General features: G+C 43.7%; 1 protein-coding gene across 3 annotated transcripts in view; it reads left to right on the top strand.

Annotated features, from left to right (window-relative positions):
- Positions 1–24,144, top strand: part of LOC138978952 (receptor-transporting protein 3-like) — a 294,059-nt gene that overhangs the window by 44,642 nt on the left and 225,273 nt on the right. The window contains exon 1 of one of the 3 annotated variants that reach the window (XM_070351764.1): positions 8,697–10,988. The exons of the other annotated variants lie outside the window; for them this stretch is intronic. Coding sequence (XP_070207865.1) covers positions 10,807–10,988 — 182 coding nt within the window. The 5' untranslated portion in view covers positions 8,697–10,806. Of the gene's footprint in view, positions 1–8,696; positions 10,989–24,144 lie in introns of those variants that run through there. 3 annotated transcript variants of the gene reach the window in all.

Consider the following 24,144-nt stretch of genomic DNA (forward strand, 5'->3'; position numbering starts at 1 on the left):
ATTCGACCTTTTCACTTTGACAGTAAGAACAACTTACGGGTGCAAGGGAAGCGTTCTGGACAGCGCAGTGACATTCTAAAAATAGTAACGTGGAAACGGGAATATGGATTGAAGCCACACGAAGGAAGGGAGATCAACGCAAAACACTGGAGAAGATAAGGAAGAGTTACTGGGAATGGTGAAATGAACAGAAAAACCAAAATCGGTTCAGCGCTGCGCGCTGAGAGCACGTGTTGAAATATCTCATCGATGATATTGTGTCCGGGGTGTAGCTGAATACGGTGTCCAAATTTGAAAAAGATCCACCGAGAACTTTGGCGTTGTGATGTGGTCTAGCGGCTTTGGTGTGTCGGTATGGGGGCCCGGGTAGCTGAGGTGGAACCAAAATCGGTTCAGCGCTGCGCGCTGAGAGCACGTGTTGAAATATCGACCAGGTTGTGTCCTGTCCCGGGTGTACCTGAATATGCCCACCAAATTTGAAGCAGATCCATCGAGAACTTTGGCCGTGCATCGCGCGCACACACACACACACACACACACACACACACACACACACACACACACACACACACACACACACACACACACACACACACACACACACACACACACACACAGACAGACACAAGTCGTATATATATATATAGATAGATGTAGGGGTTATAGGCACGTGTCTATCATAACGAGCAGCCTATACCCTTTATAATGTCATGTAGGGGTTATAGGCACGTGTCTATCATAACGAGCAGCCTATACCCTTTATAATGTCATGTAGGGGTTATAGGCACGTGTCTATCATAACAAGCAGCCTATACCCTTCATAATGTCATGCAGGGGTTATAGGCACGTGTCTATCATAACAAGCAGCCTATACCCTTTATAATGTCATGCAGGGGTTATAGGCACGTGTCTATCATAACAAGCAGCCTATACCCTTTATAATGTCATGTAGGGGTTATAGGCACGTGTCTATCATAACAAGCAGCCTATACCCTTTATAATGTCATGTAGGGGTTATAGGCACGTGTCTATCATAACGAACAGCCTATACCCTTCATAATGTCATGTAGGGGTTATAGGGACGTGTCTATCATAACAAGCAGCCTATACCCTTTATAATGTCATGTAGGGGTTATAGGCACGTGTCTATCATAACAAGCAGCCTATGCCCTTTATAATGTCATGTAGGGGTTATAGGCACGTGTCTATCATAACAAGCAGCCTATGCCCTTCATACTGTGTGGTTGGGGTGAAAGGCCCGTGTCTGTGGTAAGAAGACGAGTAAGGTTCGTGGGGAGAAATAAGGTGCGTGTCTTCGTTCCGCTCGTAAGCCCGGTGTACCCCCGGTGTACCCCCGGTGTCGCGGTCTGTTTGATCAGGGTCGTGTTTCTCACGCACAGCGAGGATCTCAGTCAACACTCTGTGTGTCCAGTTGCATCTCTGTTATCAGCAACTAGTCAAAGTTATTCTTCTGCACACACACACACACACAAACACACACACACACACACACACTTACACACACACACACACACACACACACACACACACACACACACACACACACACACACACACACACACACATTATTATGCTGTATATTTTACAGGAGAACTTGACCCACACGACGTAATGAGCGTGAGAGATTCAGTCCTTGCCCCCGGTGTGCCGCGACTGGTGTCCGACTCGCTCAGTCCCACTCCATGAATAAACATCGTCAGTGTTCGGCCCTCGCTAGATATACTGCAGGGTGCGTGAAATATCATCATTCGTCACGGTCATCAGTAAAGTGAATTTGCTGTTCAGAGCAAGTTAAACAACATACAATCGTTACGGCAGAGGTGACAGACATCACACAGGACAGAGGTAACACACATCACACAGGACAGAGGTAACAGACAAAACATAGGACAGAGGTAACAGACATCACACAGGACAGAGGTAACAGACATCACACAGGACAGAGGTGACAGACATCACACAGGACAGAGGTAACAGACATCACACAGGACAGAAACAGACATCACACAGGACAGAGGTAACAGACATCACATATGATAGAGGTAACAGACATCACATAGGACAGAGGTAACAGACATCACACAGGACAGAGGTAACACACATCACACAGGACAGAGGTAACAGACATCACACAGGACAGAGGTAACAGACATCACATAGGACAGAGGTAACAGACATCACACAGGACAGAGGTAACACACATCACATAGGACAGAGGTAACAGACATCACACATGACAGAGGTAACACACATCACATAGGACAGAGGTAACAGACATCACACAGGACAGAGGTAACAGACATCACACAGGACAGAGGTGACAGACATCACACAGGACAGAGGTAACACACATCACACAGGACAGAGGTAATAGACATCACACAGGACAGAGGTAACAGACATCACACAGGACAGAGGTAACAGACATCACACAGGACAGAGGTAACAGACATCACACAGGACAGAGGTAACAGACATCACACAGGACAGAGGTAACAGACATCACATAGGACAGAGGTAACAGACATCACATAGGACAGAGGTAATAGACATCAATAGGACAGAGGTAACAGACATCACACAGGACAGAAACAGACATCACACAGGACAGAAACAGACATCACACAGGACAGAAACAGACATCACACAGGACAGAAACAGACATCACACAGGACAGAAACAGACATCACACAGGACAGAGGTAACACACATCACACAGGACAGAGGTAACAGACATATGACAGAGGTAACAGACATCACACAGGACAGAGGTAACAGACACCACACAGGACAGAAACAGACATCACACAGGACAGAGGTAACAGACATCACACAGGACAGAGGTAACACACATCACATAGGACAGAGGTAACAGACATCACACAGGACAGAGGTAACAGACATCACACAGGACAGAGGTAACAGACATCACACAGGACAGAGGTAACACACATCACATAGGACAGAGGTAACAGACATCACACATGACAGAGGTAACACACATCACATAGGACAGAGGTAACAGACATCACACAGGACAGAGGTAACATCACACAGGACAGAGGTAACAGACATCACATAGGACAGAGGTAACAGACATCACATAGGACAGAGGTAATAGATATCACACAGGACAGAGGTAATAGACATCACACAGGACAGAAACAGACATCACACAGGACAGAGGTAACACACATCACACAGGACAGAGGTAACAGACATCACACAGGACAGAGGTAACAGACATCACACAGGACAGAGGTAACAGACATCACATATGATAGAGGTAACAGACATCACATAGGACAGAGGTAACAGACATCACATAGGACAGAGGTAATAGACATCACATAGGACAGAGGTAACAGACATCACACAGCGACAGAGGTAATAGATATCACACAGGACAGAGGTAACAGACATCACATAGGACAGAGGTAACAGACATCACATAGGACAGAGGTAATAGACATCACATAGGACAGAGGTAACAGACATCACACAGCGACAGAAACAGACATCACACAGGACAGAGGTAACAGACATCACATATGATAGAGGTAACAGACATCACATAGGACAGAGGTAACAGACATCACATAGGACAGAGGTAATAGACATCACATAGGACAGAGGTAACAAACATCACACAGGACAGAAACAGACATCACATAGGACAGAGGTAACAGACATCACACAGGACAGAGGTAACAGACATCACACAGGACAGAAACAGACATTACACAGGACAGAGGTAACAGACATCACACAGGACAGAGGTAACAGACATCACACAGGACAGAGGTAACAGACATCACACAGGACAGAGGTAACAGACACCACACAGGACAGAGGTAACACACATCACACAGGACAGAAACAGACATCACACAGGACAGAGGTAACAGACATCACACAGGACAGAGGTAACAGACATATGACAGAGGTAACAGACATCACACAGGACAGAGGTAACAGACATCACACAGGACAGAAACAGACATCACACAGGACAGAGGTAACAGACATCACACAGGACAGAGGTAACAGACATCACACAGGACAGAGGTAACAGACATCACACAGGACAGAGGTAACAGAGAGGACAGAGGTAACAGACAGGACACAGGACAGAGGTAACAGACATCACACAGGACAGAGGTAACAGACATCACACAGGACAGAGGTAACAGACATCACACAGGACAGAGGTAACAGACATCACACAGGACAGAGGTAACAGACATCACACAGGACAGAAACAGACATCACACAGGACAGAGGTAACAGACATCACACAGGACAGAGGTAACAGACATCACACAGGACAGAGGTAACAGACATATGACAGAGGTAACAGACATATGACAGAGGTAACAGACATCACACAGGACAGAGGTAACAGACACCACACAGGACAGAGGTAACACACATCACACAGGACAGAGGTAACAGACATCACACAGGACAGAGGTGACAGACATCACACAGGACAGAGGTAACACACATCACACAGGACAGAGGTAATAGACATCACACAGGACAGAGGTAACAGACAGGACACAGAACAGAGGTAACATACATCACACAGGACAGAGGTAACAGACATCACACAGGACAGAGGTAACAGACATATGACAGAGGTAACAGACATCACACAGGACAGAGGTAACAGACATATGACAGAGGTAACAGACATCACACAGGACAGAGGTAACAGACATCACACAGGACAGAGGTAACAGACATCACACAGGACAGAGGTAACAGACATATGACAGAGGTAACAGACATCACACAGGACAGAGGTAACAGACATCACACAGGACAGAGGTAACAGACATATGACAGAGGTAACAGACATCACACAGGACAGAGGTAACAGAGAGGACAGAGGTAACAGACAGGACACAGGACAGAGGTAACAGACAACGAATAGAAGTCAGTGACGTGTTAGAATACTGCCGGACAAAAGTCAGTGCCCAGATCACAGTTCACAGCACACAGCTGTCGCCGCGAGGTGAGGGATACAGGCCGTAAGATGATACAGGTCGTAAGATGATACTGCGGCCCTCAATCCTGTGAGGAAGTTGCGACACGTGCTTGTATAAAAGACCTGACGCGTACAGAGACAGGTAGAACCAGCTGCTACCCGTGCGACGGACATCCGGGCACTCCGTTCCTGGTTATCGACTTTCTGGAACCAGCATCCCCCCCTCCTCCTCCTTCCTGCCCCATTCCCCATCTTCCCGGCATGCCTTTCCTAGTTATAGTCTTTCTGGAACCAGCATCCCCCCCTCCTCCTCCTTCCTGCCCCATTCCCCATCTTCCCGGCATGCCTTTCCTAGTTATAGTCTTTCTAGAACCAGCCCTGAATCAATCAAAGTGAGTGGATCCTCACTGAGACGTCTACACCCTTAATTCTATCAAAGTGAGTGGATCCTCACTGAGACGTCTACACCCTTAATTCTATCAAAGTGAGTGGATCCTCACTGAGACGTCTACACCCTTAATTCTATCAAAGTGAGTGGATCCTCACTGAGACGTCTACACCCTTAATTCAATCAAAGTGAGTGGATCCTTACTGAGACGTCTACACCCTTAATTCAATCAAAGTGAGTGGATCCTCACTGAGACGTCTACACCCTTAATTCAATTACAGTGAGTGGATCCTCACTGAGACGTCTACACCCTTAATTCAATCAAAGTGAGTGGATCCTCACTGAGACGTCTACACCCTTAATTCAATTACAGTGAGTGGATCCTCACTGAGACGTCTACACCCTTAATTCAATCAAAGTGAGTGGATCCTCACTGAGACGTCTACACCCTTAATTCAATCAAAGTGAGTGGATCCTCATTGACACGTCTACACCCTTAATTCAATTACATAGAGTGGATCCTCACTGAGACGTCTACACCCTTAATTCAATCAAAGTGAGTGGATCCTCACTGAGATGTCTACACCCTTAATTCAATTACAGTGAGTGGATCCTCACAGAGACGTCTACACCCTTAAATCAATCAAAGTGAGTGGATCCTTACTGAGACGTCTGCACCCTTAATTCAATCAAAGTGAGTGGATCCTCTCTGAGACGTCTACACCCTTTATTCAATCAAAGTGAGTGGATCCTCACTGAGACGTCTTCACCCTTAATTCAATCACACCTCCCTTTGCAAAGTGAAAGCTGTCCTCCTGCGCGGATCCATTATTTGTAACGCAGAAACTTAAGGTATAACTTTCTTTAGGTATAACTTTCGGAGCGATCTGAGGGCCTATTTTTTCTTTAAGTCAGCGACTGACGTCAAGTTTTATTGGAATATTCATTCCTGCTTGGATGTGACCATGTTGACCACTGAAGATCTAGATTTGTTCAGGCTTTTCTACAAGACCATTTATTCCCAGTGCCCACACCACCCAGAAATACACCGGCACGGTTGGCCTTGTGGTAAGGCGTCCGCCCCGTGATCGGGAGGTCGTGGGTTCGAACCCCGGCCGGGTCATACCTAAGACTTTAAAATTGGCAATCTAGTGGCTGCTCCGCCTGGCGTCTGGCATTATGGAGTTAGTGCTTGGACTGGTTGGTCCGGTGTCAGAATAATGTGACTGGGTGAGACAGGAAGCCTGTGCTGCGACTTCTGTCTTGTGTGGGGCGCACGTTAAATGTCAAAGCAGCATCGCCCTGATATGGCCCTTCGTGGTCGGCTGGGCGTTAAGCAAACAAACAAACAAAGACCCAGAAATACGTACCCGCACTCCTTAAAGCTGTGGTCTATTTATGACTTTCCGGGGCTACGAGGTTAAAAAATAGGGATAAAATCATGTACAGAATTCTGTACAACAAACGCTACCCGAAACCCCACCTATACGGCGTGTATGACCTTGAGAGCTTCAGTCAACGCTTGAATTTTGCAGTGGTAACATCCGGTTTGCTCTCTCAGAGCTGAGCATATTTGTCAAGAAGGATCGAGCATAAAAAATAAACGACTTGGCAGGGATTCGAACTCGAAGGCCTCGGGGCTTCGAAATGTCGGGGCCGATGTCCTAACCGCTAGGCCACTTCACCAGTGTTGTCAAAGATTTTAAAAAAAAGAGAGATAATTTTATATCATTCTACACTTGAATTCCCCATTCATGCGTTGCAAAAACGTCAAAATTGCCATTAAAATTTGCCTTTATTGGCAAACATGTTTCACGGAATCGCAGTACATGTTTACACCGTCATGCTACACGACATTCGCGCCATGCAAATAGCTGCGATATCTCTATTTACAACATGCAAGAAAAATGACAAGAACAGTAATTGAATCTCTCCAAAGCTCTGTGCAGTTGAAAACAGACATCTAAGAAATAGTTATACATGTATTCACTTCTGAACAATGGGCGGATAGAGATATAAATCATGCTGCTTCAAGAATAACATAACATGAATTTATATCAATGTTTTTCCTTCTTTTTCTCAATTGGCGCAGTAGCCTAGTGGTTAGGACATGAGACACGAAGTCTCGAGGTCGAGAGTTCGAATCTTCGCCGGGGCGTTTATTTTTTCCCCTTGATCTCTCTTGAAGATAAAATATGATCAGTCTTGAGAGAGCAAAACGGATGTTATCCCTGCAAAATTCTAGCGTTGACTGAAGCTCTCAAGGTCATACACGCCGTATAGGTGGGGTTTCGGGTAGCGTTTGCTGTACAGAATTCTGTACATGATTGTATCCCTATTTTTCAACCTCGTAGCCCCGGAAAGTCATAAATAGACCACAGCTTTAAATCCTACCCATACCCCATACCTACACCCCCAGCGATATCTACCCGTGTCCCTTCAATCCTACCCATACCCGCGCCTAGGGAGAGAGACAGAGGGGCGGACTATATATATATATATATGTACGCCTAGCGTATGGCTCGTCTCCCGTACCATACATTTCAATGAACGGAGGCCTAACATATCACACACTACGCGCCCGACGTTAGGCTTCCTGTATCGACACTGCTGACAAGGAGAAAGAGGGAGAAAAAGCGGTCGTGGAAAATATCTCGCGGAATAGAGAGAGCGACAGTGACGGTTTGACTTTACTCTCAGTATCTCCAACTGACTGGTATCTCTGCCGCGTATTACTCAGAGATCTTCGACACATCCCAGTGCCGCATGGTCACTACCCTTCCACTGCACGTGTTTCTGGTCAAAGAGGGTGCACTGCATGCAGTCATGTGATTTCATACAATGCTCTGCTTCCACACTCCTGACACGGTACTGATTCCATACAACTTCTATTCTGTGCTTCAAAAATCCTGACAATCCTGACACAGTATACTGATTTCCATGACTCCAACGGTGAAAGCGAAAGTGCGTCTCAAGTGGTTCAAGTCCTTTGTTTTAGGTAAGGGTAGCAAGGTTGTCGTTGTTCTCTGCCAGTCGCTCTATCCTCGTTTGGGTACAACCTAACGGGACCCCAGCAGAGGCGGGTTAGGGTACAACCAGCCCCCCACTGCCTGACTATTCACACACCCAGTGGCTCGTCCATAGATATGTCTGCCTCGTCATAATCGCTTGGCGAGCAAACGGCCGGCCTCAGAGGGTTTACCTATCAACCAGGCGACGCCGGCTCGCGGGATCACGGCGCTGCTTCATCTGTCAGTCCCTCTACCCGGGGTGAGGTGGGGGAGGGGTGTTTGGAGTGGGGGAGGGTGTGGAGAGTGGTGGGTGATACGCTCATACAGAACTGTCACAAACACAACGCGGCTCGCCGCCTCACAACATCTTCTGCCTTAATTCTGTCCGCAACATTCGGAGCGTGGACCTTGATCGTCAGTGCTGTGTTGCTTAACGGCACTGACAGAGCTGTCGAAAATCACGGCCACTAACGTTCTTCCCTGAAAGTGACGCTCTAATGATAAGACTCCAGTTGTGCTCTGAAATTGACGCTCTACAAGACTCAAGTTGTGCCCTGAAAGTGACGTTCTATAAGACTCAAGTTGTGCCCTGCTCTATAAGACTCAAGTTGTGCCCTGAAAGTGACGTTCTACAAGACTCAAGTTGTGCCCTGAAAGTGACGCTCTATAAGACTCAAGTTGTGCCCTGAAAGTGACGTTCTACAAGACTCAAGTTGTGCCCTGAAAGTGACGTTCTACAAGACTCAAGTTGTGCCCTGAAATTGACGCTCTATAAGACTCAAGTTGTGCCCTGAAAGTGACGTTCTACAAGACTCAAGTTGTGCCCTGAAAGTGATGCTCTACAAGTCTGGCAGAATCAGTCTGCACTGAGTCACTGGTGTGTGTGTGTGTGTGTGTGGTTCACACAGAAGCACGGGGATGATGACCGATGTACGTCAAGATAAGCTACCCGCGTGTATTCTGGTCAACGCCGCCTAGAGGTCACACGTGTGGAGAGACGGAAGGGAAACAACAAAGTGCTCTGGTGTCAAAGAAAAAACACAATCTGCTGCGTTAGGGGACAGTTATGAGTAACAGTATCGTCAGTGGAAAACCTTGTTCTCTCTAATACAGTAGCGGTCCTCGCTTCGTCCGCGACCCGAATCAAAAACAGTCATCTAGCTTCTACTTGAATCACTCAAAAACAGTCATCTAGCTTCTACTTGAATCACTCAAAAACAGTCATCTAGCTTCTACTTGAATCACTCAAAAACAGTCATCTAGCTTCTACTTGAATCACTCAAAAACAGTCATCTAGCTTCTACTTGAATCATTCAAAAACAGTCATCTAGCTTCTACTTGAATCACTCAAAAACAGTCATCTAGCTTCTACTTGAATCACTCAAAAACAGTCATCTAGCTTCTACTTGAATCATTCAAGCACTGAATCGTCTGCTACCAGAATCACTCAAAAACAGTCATCTAGCTTCTACTTGAATCATTCAAGCACTGAATCGTCTGCTACCAGAATCACTCAACGTTCCTCGTACCCCCTCCCTCTCCCTCCCCCCTTCCCCTTCTGCTGGCTGTATGTGTGACAAGGGATTGAAATAGTTCATCACGCGAGGATTCCGCGACAACCTGCTAACTTGCTGTGTGAACTTCCGTCATTATACGGTTCCCGATTCAATCCTTCTCAGACCGCTGGGAAAGCTTTATCACGGAAAACAAGCTTGGGGAAATAACGGTGGGGAAATGACTGTTGGAACATAACTGTTGGAACATCACTGTTGGAACATAACTGTGCCGACTTTGCGTGTCTCATCTGCCGACTGTCCACGTGGCAGCGCGAAACAATTTAAGTGGAATCAGTTTTTGTCCAACTTCAATTTCCGTACGTCATTAATTTGTCATCGCCGTTTGGGCCGCGAGTGAGGGTATTGAAAGACAGCTCCGTGTTACACCGCACCGTCCATGTCCTGTGTGTGGACACTGCGCCATAAAACACAGACTGTAAAATCAACACATTCAACATATTACGGTCCTTAAACAGTGAATGTTTTATGACTAGTCGCTGCCAATACACTTTTTGTTCACCTTACGCGACGGTCGTGAAGACTGGAGCACCTCGCACCCATTCACTCCGGGGCTGTTTGTCTCCCTTTGTGAGGAACTGAGGATCTAGGGGAGCAGTTAGTGCATCTCATCCAGTCAGTGCGGCGAGTGTGAAGGGGCTTTCGAGAAGGACACTTCCATCCATACATCCAGGGCGTGAGGCACCAGGGTCGTTCCGTGTCATCACGTTGTCCCATCATCATCACCACCCCCCACCACACTATTATCACCGAGTGTCCCGTGCCAGCCACACTGTCCCCTATAGGAGTGACGTCACACTGTCCCCCACGGGACTCCCGATGCTGGCGGTGGAGGGGGTGCGACTGCCGGAGCCGGACACCATGTTGCTGACCACGCACGTACCCCTCTCCCCCGTGTCCCCCTCCCCCTTCCTCTCCCCCGTGTCCCCCTCCCTCTCCCTCTCCCCCTTCGACCTCTCCAACCTCTCAGACTCCGACCTCGGGCTGTTCCTCTCGCAGAGGTAACGCTGCCATCTTGGCTCCTGCCGCACTCCCGCTCTGTCTGTCTGTCTGGCTGTCTGTCTCTCTCTGTCTCTGTCTCTGTCTCTGTCTCTCTCTCTCTCTTTCTCTCTCTCTTTCTCTCTCTCTTTCTCCACCCATTGCACACCGGTACGACCGAACTAAGGTAACGTTTAAATTACTGTTGTGCAGCGGGTTGAAAGAATACCCTATACCTCGGAGATATACCTTCACTCGGTCTCAACGACGTCACGTGACATGTTACATGTATATGGTGGAAGAGAATGCTGTCGCTTATTTTCCTTTTGAGGATGAGGGTTTAACATGGATCGGGAACTTACAGGACAACCGCGGCTGTGCTTGCAAGTTTGGATAGTTCTTTCCGTGACTGAGCATCGTTTCAGTCTTACCGAACTGAGGGTGGAAAATAAGCGACAGCATTCTCTTCCACCATATAACATGTCACGTGACGTCGTTGAGACCGAGTGAAGGTATATCTCCGAGGTATAGGGTATTCTTTCAACCCGCGCGCTGCACAACAGTAATTTATTGATACATTAGTTCGGTCGTACCGGTGTGTAATACCTCCTTTCTCTCTCTCTCTCTTTCTCTCTCTCTCTTTCTCTCTCTCTCTCTTTCTCTCTCTCTCTTTCTCTCTCTCTTTCTCTCTCTCTCTTTCTCTCTCTCTTTCTCTCTCTCTCTCGCTCTCTCTTTCTTTCTCTCTCTCTCTTTCTCTCTCTCTTTCTCTCTCTCTTTCTCTCTCTCTATTTCTCTCTCTCTTTCTCTCTCTCTTTCACTCTCTTTTTTCTCTCTCTCTTTCTCTCTCTCTCGCTTTCTCTCTCTCTCTCTCTCTCTCTCTCTCTCTCTCTCTCTCTCTCTCTCTCTCTCTCTCTCTCTCTCTCTCTCTCTCTCTCTCCAAAACCTTATCTAAAAATGTGTTCCTTCTCTCCAAATTAAAGCATTACGCTGATACCTCAGCACTCAAGTTGTTTTATTTTGGTCATATTTTACCTCATCTGAATTATGCATCTACACTTTGGGATGGTTGTAGCGATGTTCACTTAAAACAAGTCGCGTAAGGCGAAATTACTACATTTAGTCAAGCTGTGGAACTCACAGAATGAAACTGAACGCACTGCATTTTTTCACAATGACCGTAGTCCGCCGCTTGTGCAAAACGGAGTTGAACTGACGAGCCTGTTTAGCGCGGTAGCGGTTGCGCTGTGCTGCATAGCACGCTTTACTGTACCTCTCTTCGTTTTAACTTTCTGAGCGTGTTTTTAATCCAAACATATCATATCTATATGTTTTTGGAATCAGGGACCGACAAGGAATAAGATGAAATTGTTTTTAAAACGATTTCGGACATTTTATTTTTATCATAATTTTTATATTTTTAATTTTCAGAGCTTGTTTTGAATCCGAATATAACATATTTATATGTTTTTGGAATCAGAACATGATGAAGAATAAAATAAAAGTAATTTTGGATCGTTTTATAAAAAAATAATTATAATTACAATTTTCAGATTTTTAATGATCAAAGTCATTAATTATTTTTTAAGCTTCCATGCTGAAATGCAATACCGAAGTCCGGCCTTTGTCGAAGATTGCTTGGCCAAAATTTCAATCCATTTGATTGAAAAATGAAGGTGTGACAGTGCCGCCTCAACTTTTGCAAAAAGCCGGATATGACGTCATAAAAGACATTTATCGAAAAAAAGAAAAAATCGTCTGGGGGATATCATACCCAGGAACTCTCATGTAACATTTCATAAAGATCGGTCCAGTAGTTTAGTCTGAATCGCTCTACACACACACATGCACAGACACACACACAGACACACATTCACCACGACCCTCGTCTCGATTCCCCCTCTATGTTAAAAGTAAATTCTCTTCACCGTTCCGCAGCTAAAGTTATCATGCCGGGTCCGCAAACATCAACAGATCAAAAGCTTAGCAGCCTTAATTTTTTATTACTTAAAGATCAGTTATTTAATAAGGCGCTTTTAATGTTTAAGGTTCAAAATAAACGAGAACCGACAGTACATGCGATCATTATTTCAGAAAGCAACAGACAGATATGGCTCAAACAAATTAATTTCCCCGCTACCCCGTATCGATTTATATAAAACTAGTTTAGCGTTTTCGGGCTCAACAATTTGGAATTCGCTACCATGTGAGATAAAGGGGTCAAGCACGATTAAACACTTCAAAGCGCAGCTTCGCAAATATCTGTTGTCACGAACAGTTACATTCTGAAGCTGTTTCTAGCAAGAATGCATTGCTATCACTAACCTCTATATATTTTGTTGATGATGATAATGATGTCGACGATGATGATGATGATGATGATGATGATGATGATGATGATGATGATGATGATGATGATGATGATGATGATGATGATGATGATGATGATGAAGTTTTTGTGTGTGTGTGTGTGTGTGTGTGTGTGTGTGTGTGTGTGTGTGTGTGTGTGTGTGTGTGTGTGTCTGCGTGTGTATGTGTGTGTGCGTGCGTATCTGTGTGTGTGTGTGTGTGTGCGCATATGTGTTTGTGTGTGTGTGTAGGTGTGTGTGTGTGTGTGTGTGTGTGTGTGTATGTGTGTGTGTGTGTGTGTGTGTGTGTGCGTGTGTGTGTGTTGCGGCGCGCGTGTGTGTGCGAGTCGACTTTTCTTTTCCTTTGTATTATATTGACATACATGTACATTTCAATGTTCTATCATGCATTATGTATTCGTATAGGTAATGTTGTAATTAGTAATACTGTATGATTGCGATTGACAATTGTCCTTTTATTGTCTTTATTTTTATGTCTTAGTTTAGCAGGGACAGATTGTAAGACCAGGCGTGAGCCTAAAATCTCCATCCTTGAGTTTGTTTGTTTGTTTGTTTGTTTGCTTAACGCCCAGCCGACCACGAAGGGCCATATCAGGGCGGTGCTGCTTTGACATATAGTGCGCCACACACAAGACAGAAGTCGCAGCACAGGCTTCATGTCTCACCCAGTCACATTATTCTGACACCGGACCAACCAGTCCTACCACTAACCCCATAATGCCAGACGCCAGGCGGAGCAGCCACTAGATTGCCAATTTTAAAGTCTTAGGTATGACCCGGCCGGGGTTCGAACCCACGACCTCCCGATTACGGGGCGGACGCCTTACCACTAGGCCAACCGTGCCGGTCCATCCTTGAGTAATAAAGTTCGTTCGTTCGTTCGTTCTCTCTCTCTCTCTTTCTCTCTCTCTCTTTGAATGTTTCCCTACTTTACAGTACAATGTTTAAACAATTGTTTATTACGACGAGTCGATCAATGTCGATTTGTATTCATTGGCTGGCCTGTGCTACTTGTGGGGTCACGGAGAGAGCAAGTTGTGGGGTCACTGAGAGAGCAAGTTGTGGGGTCACTGAGAGAGCAAGTTGTGGGGTCACTGAAAGAGCAAGTATTGGGCCCATGGGGTAGGCTCCATTGTTCTATTGATTCATCCGTTTGACGTAATTGCTTGAACATATGACGCGCTTTGGGGCCCTGAAGAACGTTCACAACACGGCTCCCTGTCAATTATTGTGCGTACTTTTGTACCACCAAAATGATGACAGACACGGTTCCCTGTCAATTATTGTGCGTACTTTTGTACCACCAAAATGATGACAGACACGGTTCCCTGTCAATTATTGTGCGTACTTTTGTACCACCAAAATGATGACAAATACGGCTCCCTGTCAATTATTGTGCGTACTTTTGTACCACCAAAATGATGACAAATACGGCTCCCTGTCAATTATTGTGCGTACTTTTGTACCACCAAAATGATGACAAATACGGCTCCCTGTCAATTATTGTGCGTACTTTTGTACCACCAAAATGATGACAAACACGACGTTTGGTTGCTTCTTACCAGAGCAGCATTTTTGGTCAAATAAGCTGGTCTGACAACAAGCCAACAAACATCCTATATATTGTTATACACTACTCTACGTTTTACACTACACCGTGTAACACTTCACTATATCTAACAGTACAACACACACACCGTGTAACACTTCACTATATTGAACAGTACAACACACGTACCGTGTAACACTTCACTATATTTAACAGTACAACACACACACCGTGTAACACTTCACTATATTTAACAGTACAACACACACACCGTGTAACACTTCACTATATTTAACAGTACAACACACACACCGTGTAACACTTCACTATATTTAACAGTACACCACACACACCGTGTAACACTTCACTATATTTAACAGTACACCACACACACCGTGTAACACTTCACTATATTTAACAGTACACCACACACACCGTGTAACATTTCACTATACTTAACAGTACAACACACGTACCGTGTAACACTTCACTATATTTAACAGTACAACACACACACCGTGTAACACTTCACTATATTTAACAGTACAACACACACACCGTGTAACACTTCACTATATTTAACAGTACACCACACACACCGTGTAACACTTCACTATATTTAACAGTACACCACACACACCGTGTAACATTTCACTATACTTAACAGTACAACACACGTACCGTGGACCTACTTTATATTTTGCAGCACTGATTTAAATCAGCTCTGTCCCGTTCTACTATAAGGCGTTCTCTAGAGTGAAGCTAACCTTAGTGTATAGGCGACGTACACTATATTTTGCAGCACTGATTTAAATCAGCTCTGTCCCGTTCTACTATAAGGCGTTCTCTAGAGTGAAGCTAACCCTAAGCTCTGTCCCGTTCTACTATACGTCGTTCTCTAGAGTGAAGCTAACCTTAGTGTATAGGCGACGTACACTATATTTTGCAGCACTGATTTAAATCAGCTCTGTCCCGTTCTACTATAAGGCGTTCTCTAGAGTGAAGCTAACCCTAAGCTCTGTCCCGTTCTACTATAAGTCGTTCTCTAGAGTGAAGCTAACCTTAGTGTATAGGCGACGTACACTATATTTTGCAGCACTGATTTAAATCAGCTCTGTCCCGTTCTACTATAAGGCGTTCTCTAGAGTGAAGCTAACCTTAGTGTATAGGCGACGTACACTATATTTTGCAGCACTGATTTAAATCAGCTCTGTCCCGTTCTACTATAAGGCGTTCTCTAGAGTGAAGCTAACCTTAGTGTATAGGCGACGTACACTATATTTTGCAGCACTGATTTAAATCAGCTCTGTCCCGTTCTACTATAAGGCGTTCTCTAGAGTGAAGCTAACCCTAAGCTCTGTCCCGTTCTACTATAAGTCGTTCTCTGGAGTGAAGCTAACCTTAGTGTATAGGCGACGTACACTATATTTTGCAGCACTGATTTAAATCAGCTCTGTCCCGTTCTACTATAAGGCGTTCTCTAGAGTGAAGCTAACCCTAAGCTCTGTCCCGTTCTACTATAAGTCGTTCTCTAGAGTGAAGCTAACCTTAGTGTATAGGCGACGTACACTATATTTTGCAGCACTGATTTAAATCAGCTCTGTCCCGTTCTACTATAAGGCGTTCTCTAGAGTGAAGCTAACCCTAAGCTCTGTCCCGTTCTACTATAAGTCGTTCTCTAGAGTGAAGCTAACCCTAAGCTCTGTCCCGTTCTACTATAAGGCGTTCTCTAGAGTGAAGCTAACCCTAAGCTCTGTCCCGTTCTACTATAAGTCGTTCTCTAGAGTGAAGCTAACCTTAGTGTATAGGCGACGTACACTATATTTTGCAGCACTGATTTAAATCAGCTCTGTCCCGTTCTACTATAAGGCGTTCTCTAGAGTGATGCTAACCCTAAGCTCTGTCCCGTTCTACTATAAGGCGTTCTCTAGAGTGAAGCTAACCCTAAGTGTATAGGCGACGTACACTATGTTTTGCAGCACTGATTTACGCCTAACCCTCAGTACTACCCTGTGATAAGACGCAGTGTCTGAGAGTGCTGTGTTTCTAAAGGGTTACTACCCTGTGATAAGACGCAGTGTCTGAGAGTGCTGTGTTTCTAAAGGGTTAGTTCACGTCTTGAAGACAGACACAGGCAGATTTACAATGACACTGGTATCATCTGGTTACAAGACAACTTTAAGAAGGTTAGGGTTAGGGTTAGTATCAAGGACAGCTAAAGACAAGCAACACCTAGACAGTATGTCAGTGGTATCATCTGCTTGTAACGACATCAAGAGTGTTAGGGTTAGTAACAAGGACAGCTAAAGACGAGCAACACCTAGACAGTATGTCAGTGGTATCATCTGCTTGTAACGACATCAAGAGTGTTAGGGTTAGTATCAAGGACAGCTAAAGACGAGCAACACCTAGACAGTATGTCAGTGGTATCATCTGCTTGTAACGACATCAAGAGTGTTAGGGTTAGTAACAAGGACAGCTAAAGACGAGCAACACCTAGACAGTGTGTCAGTGGTATCATCTGATGCTCTCACGTTGCCCGGTGTCCGAGTGACCTTGCGATTTGTGACGGTCAGTGAGATAAAGACCGAGTGGTCATCACAGATAGCGAGTGGTCATCACAGATAGCGAGTGGTCATCACAGATAGCGAGTGGTCATCACAGATAGCGAGTGGTCATCACAGATAGCGAGTGGTCATCACAGATAACGAGTGGTCATCACAGATAGCGAGTGGTCATCACAGATAGCGAGTGGTCATCACAGATAGCGAGTGGTCATCACAGATAGCGAGTGGTCATCACAGATAACAAGTGGTCATCACAGATAGCGAGTGGTCATCACAGATAGCGAGTGGTCATCACAGATAACAAGTGGTCATCACAGATAACGAGTGGTCATCACAGATAGCGAGTGGTCATCACAGATAACAAGTGGTCATCACAGATAGCGAGTGGTCATCACAGATAGCGAGTGGTCATCACAGATAGCGAGTGGTCATCACAGATAGCGAGTGGTCATCACAGATAGCGAGTGGTCATCACAGATAGCGAGTGGTCATCACAGTTAACGAGTGGTCATCACAGATAGCGAGTGGTCATGAAGATGGCAGTGTGCTATCATAATTATGATGCGAAGTGTCCCGTGTTCACATGGTTGTGTGACACAAAATGGGGTTTCAGTGTCATTATGTCACTGACGTAACAAGTCTGACATAGTTGTGTGAAACAAATGGGGTTACAGTGTGTAATTATGTCACTGACGTAACAAGTCTGACATAGTTGTGTGAAACAAATGGGGTTACAGTGTGTAATTATGTCACTGACGTAACACGTCTGACATAGTTGTGTGACTCAAAATGGGGTTACAGTGTGTCATGATGACACTGACGTAACAAGTCTGTCATAGTTGTGTGACTCAAAATGGGGTTACAGTGTGTAATTATGTCACTGACGTAACAAGTCTGACATAGTTGTGTGACTCAAAATGGGGTTACAGTGTGTAATTATGTCACTGACGTAACAAGTCTGACATAGTTGTGTGACTCAAAATGGGGTTACAGTGTGTAATTATGTCACTGACGTAACAAGTCTGACATAGTTGTGTGACTCAAAATGGGGTTACAGTGTGTCATGATGACACTGACGTAACAAGTCTGTCATAGTTGTGCGACTCAAAATGGGGTTACAGTGTGTCATGATGACACTGACGTAACAAGTCTGTCATAGTTGTGTGACTCAAAATGGGGTTACAGTGTTTTTTATTTTTTTTATTTTTTTATTATTATCTTTATTTATATAGCGCCTTATCCGAAGTTCAAAGCGCTTTCTGACGTAACACGTCTGACATAGTTGTGTGACTCAAAATGGGGTTACAGTGTGTCATGATGACACTGACGTAACAAGTCTGTCATAGTTGTGTGTGTAAATGCAGTAGGTTTGTGTTGTCTGCTCCTGATATGTATATTTCGTAGATTTGAGCGTTCAGAATTTTTTAGTCCCTAAAAGTAGTGCCCAAAAAGTGTAGCTTCTCAACCCATGAGCTATCGAGGTTTCGGGCTTGTTGCTGGGTGGTTATTTTGTTGTTGCTGGGTGTATACCGAAAAATAAACAGCCTTCCAGTTTGCAGAGGGACAGAAGCAGAGGGACAGAAGCAGAGGGAAAGAAGCAGAGGGACAGAAGCAGAGGGACAGAAGCAGAGGGACAGAAGCAGAGGGACAGAAGCAGAGGGACAGAAGCAGAGGGACACAAGCAGAGGGAAAGAAGCAGAGGAAAAGAAGCAGAGGGAAAGAAGCAGAGGGACAGAAGCAGAGGGGGGAATAACTACGCTTATTTTGCATCCATATCCTTGTGCACACTAGGTTCCGATAGAAACGACTTGGACCGGGGACCGGGGACAGGGGACGTGTGCCATTTGTAATACTTTCTGAATCCATTTGCAGCTCAATTTTTATGTGCTAGGGCTTTGTTAAACTTTCTGAATCCATTTGCAGCCCAATTCTCATGTGCTAGGGCTTTGTAAAACCAGAAAAACATATCACCTGTCAGTTATTCACACAGCCAGGGTCCATCTACGATTGTCAGGGGTTGTGGGCAGGTGGGGTGGAGGGGGGAGGTGGGGTGGAGGGGGAGGTGGGAGGTGGGGGGGAGGGGAAATGGGAATCTCAAACAATCTGACAATGGTGGATAGTGCGTTGAACAGTCGTCTCGTGCTTTGTTTATGACTTATGTGGGTGCGTGTCAAGTTGCTTGGTGGCACACATACACCTGCTTGTTTTATGACACATGTATCGTTTTCTCCGCTAATAACATGCTTCGTCCGCCGTCAGCCCTCTGCCGTGTGTTTGTGCTCAGCGAGCACCGTCAGCCTTGTTTGACTGAGGCTAACACTTCTCTCTACACACACACACACACACACACACACACACACACACACACACACACACACACACACACACACACACACACACACACACACACACACACACTGTCTTGTTGTTGGCCATTATTGTTACGTTATTGTAACATTATTGTTACGTTATTGTTACGTTATTGTTACATGTGGTCAGGAATCTGTCAAGGTGTCCAAATGCAAAAATCCTGTTCTGGATACTTTTATTACTTTGTATTTTATTCTGTTTTTAAATGACTACAATATAAACAATACAGTTATGAAGTATTCCTCATGCAGATTCTATCCATACCAAATTTATGTCTGTCAGTCGTCTGGATGCTGAGAAAATTGACTTTGTTCAAGAAAAAAGTACCTTTTTGGGCACACAAGGCGTTACGCGAAACGCATGGTAGATTGGGCATTGAATAACCAAGTTACTGATAACGGTATCATCTCAATCTAATTTTTAATAGGTCCACCATTTTAAGCCCCCCCCCCCCTCTTCAAACGACTGATATGCTGTTGTTCTCTTTATTCTATCTTTCTTACCATCCCATAGAAATGAAAAAATAACCTTTTCAAATCAAACAAAAACTTATCATCAGGGTCTGGTAAACTCATAAACAGATGAGTTAACTTGGACAGCGCCAAACTCTTAATAACTGTTATTTTTCCAAAGGGGGTTAAATTTCTTCTGGACCAGGACCTGAACAAATTCTCAATTTCTACCAATTTATGTTCATAATCAAGGGGTATAATGTCATCTAAGTTGACTGAAAAAACAATGCCAAGAATTTTAAATGTTACAGGGTTCCAACTGAGCATAAGTTCCGGCATAAATTTAATATTACAATTTGTATGTGAGCCTATCCAGACTGCCGTGGTTTTCTCATAATTCATTTTCAGACCGGATATAGAGGCAAATTGCTTCAAAACGTTCATACATGCACAAAAAGATTGTTTTGAACCATCCAGAAACAGGGCGATATCATCTGCAAACTGGGATAGTAATATTTCATCATCTGCCACCTTTATACCTTTTAAATGACTACACTATAAACAATACAGTTATGAAGTATTCCTCATGCAGATTCTATCCATACCAAATTTATGTCTGTCAGTCGTCTGGATGCTGAGAAAATTGACTTTGTTCAAGAAAAAAAGCACCTTTTTGGGCACACAAGGCGTTACGCGAAACGCATGGTACATTGGGCATTGAATAACCAAGTTACTGATAAGGGTATCATCTCAATCTAATTTTTAATAGGTCCAGAAATGGATGGAGAAACATATGTTAGATTAATGAAAGTTTGATCTGAACATAGGTTTTGGATTTTGAACGTTCTTTTTTAGCTGGTCTGTGTGTTACATTTGGTGTAAATAATCATGAAAAAAGGGAAACTATCTTAACAAAATGTTTCTGGTCAAACTTACTTAAAAATCATTGCAGAGGAAAGTCATTTGGTAGGATGATTGTATTTTTTTTTAAATTGAGCGAAAAAGTTGTGTTTGATGTAATTTAATTGTACTTCTAAGTTAAAAATATGCGTTTGGTGTAAATGAAATTGTATCTACTTGCCCAAACAAGTTTTGTCACAGTCTTTAAATAATGCCATAATACACAAAAGTGTGTGTTTTCTTATACCTCAGACACCTGGTAGTTAAACTATGGTCACAGGATTCCTAGTGCTTGCACCTGTTGGCTTGTAGAGAGACTTAAGTGAGGCCTTCTGACAAGGGTGTAAATGTAACGTACATACTGAGAATACTTGAAAATGACAATGAATTTGTTTTAGAGACAGAAGATAACTTATCAGTGCTTAAGAACAACCAGCAAGACCAAACCTTTGTTTCAACATGAAAACAAGCACACTGAATGACAAAATTTACCTCAGAAGGACCACTGTTAGGGCATTTTGGTGTAAATGTAACATACATCACCTTGTTTTTTTACTGAGACCATATGCAGCACATAATAATGCTAAAAACAGCACATAACAGTCTGTTGGGGGTTTATGAGCTAAATAAAAGAGAAATTACCCTTCAAATGGACCTGCAGATCTTCGGAGCCTTCTGTATGTTACTTTACACCATCCTTTTGTGTAAAGATGTACACACAACCAAAAAGGCACAACCATTAATTTAACCCTTTATTTTGACTTGAGACAGGTAGCTTAGAACAAACAAGTTAGAAATACTGTTTAACTGATGTGAGCATAGCCCATTAAATGTAAATTCAGTACCCTGTACTTGCTGTTTGGTGTAAAGTAACGTACAGATCATGGGTAAAATTAACATTTGGTACCGTAGTGGAGTACCAACCTGACTATTCTATCGTGAAAAGGATTTGTTATGATTTCTTGTTTGTAACTAAAAAAAACTGCAGACCAAAATAGTGTAAAAATATTTAAAGAGGGTGATTTGATAATAATGTCTACACCGCTGACCGTGCTTTTTTCAAATTAAGTAATAACCTGATGATTGAGCTATTGAGGTTAAGGTTTGCAAAACAAATGACATGAAAATTTACTGGAACCTTTTCTGCAATTCCATAGAGAATTTCATTGTTTTAAAAACAGTGTAAATAGGTAAATGTTGAATTGTATCTTTGATTCTGGGCTTTGGTGTAAAGTAACTAACGGATAAATGATTTTGCTTATATTGAGACAGGAGAAACTTTTTTCAAGTGTTGCTTTAGTACAGATCAACTCTACATTCAGCCATCAAGCCATTGGATAGTGAAACAGTTGCCTAAAGCTGAACCTAAGAAAATGACAGCACCTTGAAATTATGTTATGGTGTAAATGTAACATACAGTCATTTGTGCTTTATCTGCAAATATTTGATAAACCGAACACTTGACTGGAAAATAAAATGCTGCAATTGAAGGACAGGAATACCGAGATGTTTATTCATGTAAATTTAAGGAGGTTTAAAAAAAAGTCTAAAAATTGTAACACTTTTTGGACTCCTTGACAGATTCTTGGCCATGTACATTATTGTTACGCTAGTGTTAACTATCACGGTGAGCCTGGCCTGATTAGGGCTGGGACACTTCTCTACACACACTGTCTAGTTGTCCTGTCTACTGGGACACTTCTCTACACACACTGTCTAGTTGTCCTGTCTACTGGGACACTTCTCTACACACACTGTCTAGTTGTCCTGTCTACTGGGACACTTCTCTACACACACTGTCTAGTTGTCCTGTCTACTGGGACACTTCTCTACACACACTGTCTAGTTGTCCTGTCTACTGGGACACTTCTCTACACACACTGTCTAGTTGTCCTGTCTACTGGGACACTTCTCTACACACACTGTCTAGTTGTCCTGTCTACTGGGACACTTCTCTACACACACTGTCTAGTTGTCCTGTCTACTGGGACACTTCTCTACACACACTGTCTAGTTGTCCTGTCTACTGGGACACTTCTCTACACACACTGTCTAGTTGTCCTGTCTACTGGGACACTTCTCTACACACACTGTCTAGTTGTCCTGTCTAGTCGTTTCTTATTGCTACATATATGTCAGGAAGCCTGGCCTGACCGAGGACACTGTTTAACATTTCTATTCTCTCCTCTCTGTCTAGCTTTATATTATTGTTACTGATCATTGTAGGCGTGTTTATTGTCTCTATTCTCTCCTCTCTGTCTAGCTTTATATTATTGTTACCGATCATTGTAGGCGTGTTCATTGTCTATATTCTCTCCTACCTGTCTAGCTATATATTATTGTTACCGATCTTTGTAAAGCTTTATATTATTGTTACCGATCATTGTAGGCGTGTTCATTGTCTATATTCTCTCCTACCTGTCTAGCTATATATTATTGTTACCGATCTTTGTAAAGCTTTATATTATTGTTACCGATCTTTGTAAAGCTTTATATTATTGTTACCGATCTTTGTAAAGCTTTATATTATTGTTACCGATCTTTGTAGGCGTGTTCATTGTCTATATTCTCTCCTCTCTGTCTAGCTTTATATTATTGTTACCGATCATTGTAGGCGTGTTCATTGTCTATATTCTCTCCTACCTGTCTAGCTATATATTATTGTTACCGATCATTGTAGGCGTGTTCATTGTCTATATTCTCTCCTACCTGTCTAGCTATATATTATTGTTACCGATCTTTGTAAAGCTTTATATTATTGTTACCGATCTTTGTAAAGCTTTATATTATTGTTACCGATCTTTGTAGGCGTGTTTATTGTTACCGATCTCTGTAGGCGTGTTTATTGTTACCGATCTTTGTAGGCGTGTTTATTGTTACCGATCTCTGTAGGCGTGTTTATTGTTACCGATCTTTGTAGGCGTGTTTATTGTTACCGATCTTTGTAGGCGTGTTTATTGTTACCGATGTAGGCG

Source organism: Littorina saxatilis, linkage group LG10 (genome assembly GCF_037325665.1).
Source record: "Littorina saxatilis isolate snail1 linkage group LG10, US_GU_Lsax_2.0, whole genome shotgun sequence".
In the NCBI taxonomy this organism is placed as follows: domain Eukaryota; kingdom Metazoa; phylum Mollusca; class Gastropoda; order Littorinimorpha; family Littorinidae; genus Littorina; species Littorina saxatilis.